Source organism: Anarrhichthys ocellatus, unplaced genomic scaffold (assembly GCF_004355925.1).
Source record: "Anarrhichthys ocellatus isolate YVR2014 unplaced genomic scaffold, GSC_Weel_1.0 scaffold22, whole genome shotgun sequence".
NCBI lineage: Eukaryota > Metazoa > Chordata > Actinopteri > Perciformes > Anarhichadidae > Anarrhichthys > Anarrhichthys ocellatus.
In genome coordinates this window covers 3,202,149-3,205,169 of record NW_022280052.1, presented here as the reverse complement: position 1 = coordinate 3,205,169, position 3,021 = coordinate 3,202,149, and the positions used below count along the sequence as shown (strand labels likewise).

Here is a 3,021-nt window from a genome sequence, read left to right as displayed (position 1 = left end):
ACACACACACACACACACACACACACACACACACACACACACACACAAACAGGAGTGCTGTTTTACACCAACAGAGAAAAAGAAAAGGCTTTGTGCTCTTTTTCCAGTTTGTTGTTTGTTAAACTGCTTAATACATTCATTAAAAATTGATTTATTTGTATATTTTCCTCAGTTTATTCTAAAGCACATGAGCCTGTCCACTGAGATTAACACTGGAGCGCTCCTTCTTTGTAATGGTAAGGTAATTACATCTGTAAAAACATAGCGTCAACATGCAATTACATGGGAATTAAATGATAATAGCCTTTCTTGGAGAGTAATTATGCAAAGAAAATGCTATTTTCCTGGGTTTGGTAGCCTAAATTATGTACGCTGTGATAAGATGAATCCACCTATGAAATATCAAAAACTGCTAAACTTTTGGATAATTATAGCCACATCACTAACATATTTGAGTGGGCAGATGAGAATATAAATTTGTTATTCTGGCATAGTGCAGCTCAGTGTGAAGAGTGAGAATGAATGGAAATACTTTCTAAATAAAATCTGTGCTCACTTCTAAGATCTGGTAAATTAATTTTTTTTTTCATCAGACTTGAGAAATAAATGCAGATATTAAAAAAAACTGTTCCGAGACAGATCCAAAAGGGGCAAAAAAAGACCATGTCTTGGTTATTTGAACGAATAAATAAAAGCAATGGTGTTTGAAAAAGTCATTTTCACACATTTTCTTGATTCTGATTCATAGAGTAAAATGTGAAAGGCGGACTTTTATATGTTTGGATTTGTGATGTGCAGCATAACTTATACTACATCCGGTTGTCGCTCTTTTGACATTTGTTTAATTTATGGGAGTTGGATTCTATTAAAATTTACAAAGTGTTTGATACAGAGTGCAGTAAGATTAATTTCATTAGAACAACATGGTTTTGAACAAATACAAAAGAAGTATGTGTACCTTGGAGTATTAAAAGCATAACAAGATTTAGTGTGAATATTTGCGTGTGTCTGTGTGCATGCGTATGTGTTACCTGAGCAGACATATGCAGACCCGGCAGCCTTGAGTGAGTCGACAGAAGCCAAACCTCTGTTTGCTGTCGATGTCCGTCAGCACAAAGGTGAAATTCTGCCCCAACTGATTCTGGGAAACCCTGAGGCCGGACAAAGGGGAAACACACACACACACACACACACACACTCACAAATGTCCAAAACCACAAAACGACTTAACAATCAACTGAATACCATAGGGTGCAGTAAATCTATGAAATCATATACATTTAAAATACAAAAGAGAAAAACACAATTTGCTCCAGCTGGATGAGGAACTAATTCTCAGACAAAATCTCACCGTGAGATAAATCTCCAGTCCATGTCCAGATCTGATGTCACATATTTCCATTATGGCTTGAGAAACGTGAAAAGCTTTTTGAAATTGCAGAGAAGCTCTGTACACCCCTACTCCACTAGATGGCAGCAGCTCAGCTTCAGTAAAATACTGTACGTACATCCCCCCCCCCTTCCACTCTGTCTTTACGATGTGAATTTTAACATGTCATTTTCCAGCCTCAAAATATAGAGGACGCTACTTTTTCAAAAAAGCTGCTGGTCCGATCAGACCTATGCAAGGTAGAAGAAAACACACCTCCTTAGAGGTCTCAGGACTCTTTCTCACTCACACGTGCTTATAAACACGCTACTGTTCACAAAACATCAAGTGGGCAGCTCACTGATGACCTCATAGGCATCATCGTTAATGGAACTTGTTGTTGTCATCATTATCATTAATATAGTGTGTCCTCATGACACCATTTACATTTGGGGACATTTTGCCAACAGCTGTTTTGTCTGCAGGTACAGTCAATGCAGATTGTATGCAGAGACCGGAGAGGCTACATGCAATCACGCTGACAAAATCATTACACTTAGTAAAAGGTGAGTAAATCATCATGTGACTGTACCTATAGGAATGATGGAAATCTCACTGTAACGCAGTGGTGTGATGCACAAAACACACATCATCTCATTTCCTGTTTTCAAATGCATATGTGTTTCTGTAGTGAGAGGAAAGCTAGGTGTACATATGTGTGTGTGTGTGCGTTGTGTGAAGGAGGTGAAAGTGCGCTGCAGCGCTAAAACAACGGGGGAGCTGAAAGGGAGAGGAATCGTACCTTTCCACGTCAAAGGGAAAGCAGAACTTTGGTATCGTCTGAAGGACCTCCTGAGAAACCGGAACAGAGACACACACACACACACACCTTTTTAGAGAAACACACATCACAGGGAAAACAAATAATAACTGCCTATTTCAATGTGAAATTCTCTTGGGCCTCCACTAAGTGGATGCTATCAATTGGCTGAACAAAATAAGGATTAATGTTAAATGCCGCAGATAGCAATCTGACAAAGTCTTGACATCCCAAACACTGCAGCCTAAATGCACTTAATCCAAATGAATGGGCAATATAACCCACTTCATTTGGCAGAACAGAGTGGGAAGGTTCCCTTTTTTTCCCGAGGATGGGGAAGGATCCTCGATCCACAGCTTGAATAATTAGCAGTTAATAAGTTCATCGATTATCAGATGGCCAAGGGAGATGAAGGGAAAGAAAGAAAGAAAGAGAGAAAGAAAGAAAGTAGGAGAGAAAGAGGGAGAGAAAGAAAGAAAGAAAGAAAAAGGGAGAGAGAGAAAGAGAGCGAGGGGACACGCAACACCAAGGCGATGGTGGCAGATTGTAGTGACAATGGGCTAAGCAGCTCTGAGGGGTTAAGAGGTAGGAGAGGGGGGGTACAAGCCTTCAGGGCTTTACCTCCCAACACCTCCCTTGTGGGTTGGGGGTGGGGAGGGTGCATGCTCTTGAAGCAAGGTGGGAGGGGGGGCACTTTTTCCACCAGCAGCATATGGATTTAGACAGGGAGCAGGAACAGAGCGGAGCACCATATGGGTGAGCCACTCCAGACCAGCCACACAGCAACCAGGTCCCCGCTCTGTCTGTCGCTCTGTCTGCTAACCTGGCCCAG

General features: G+C 41.2%; 1 protein-coding gene across 2 annotated transcripts in view; it reads right to left on the bottom strand.

The window, feature by feature from the left end:
• dennd1b (DENN/MADD domain containing 1B) overlaps nucleotides 1-3,021 on the bottom strand; it is a 101,447-nt gene that overhangs the window by 60,428 nt on the left and 37,998 nt on the right. For both annotated transcript variants that reach the window (XM_031859554.1, XM_031859556.1), the window contains exons 4-5: nucleotides 2,172-2,221; nucleotides 1,032-1,151 (exon numbers count right to left, since the gene is read on the bottom strand). In XM_031859554.1, the coding sequence (XP_031715414.1) occupies nucleotides 1,032-1,151; nucleotides 2,172-2,221 (170 nt within the window). The remainder of the gene's footprint in view (nucleotides 1-1,031; nucleotides 1,152-2,171; nucleotides 2,222-3,021) is intronic.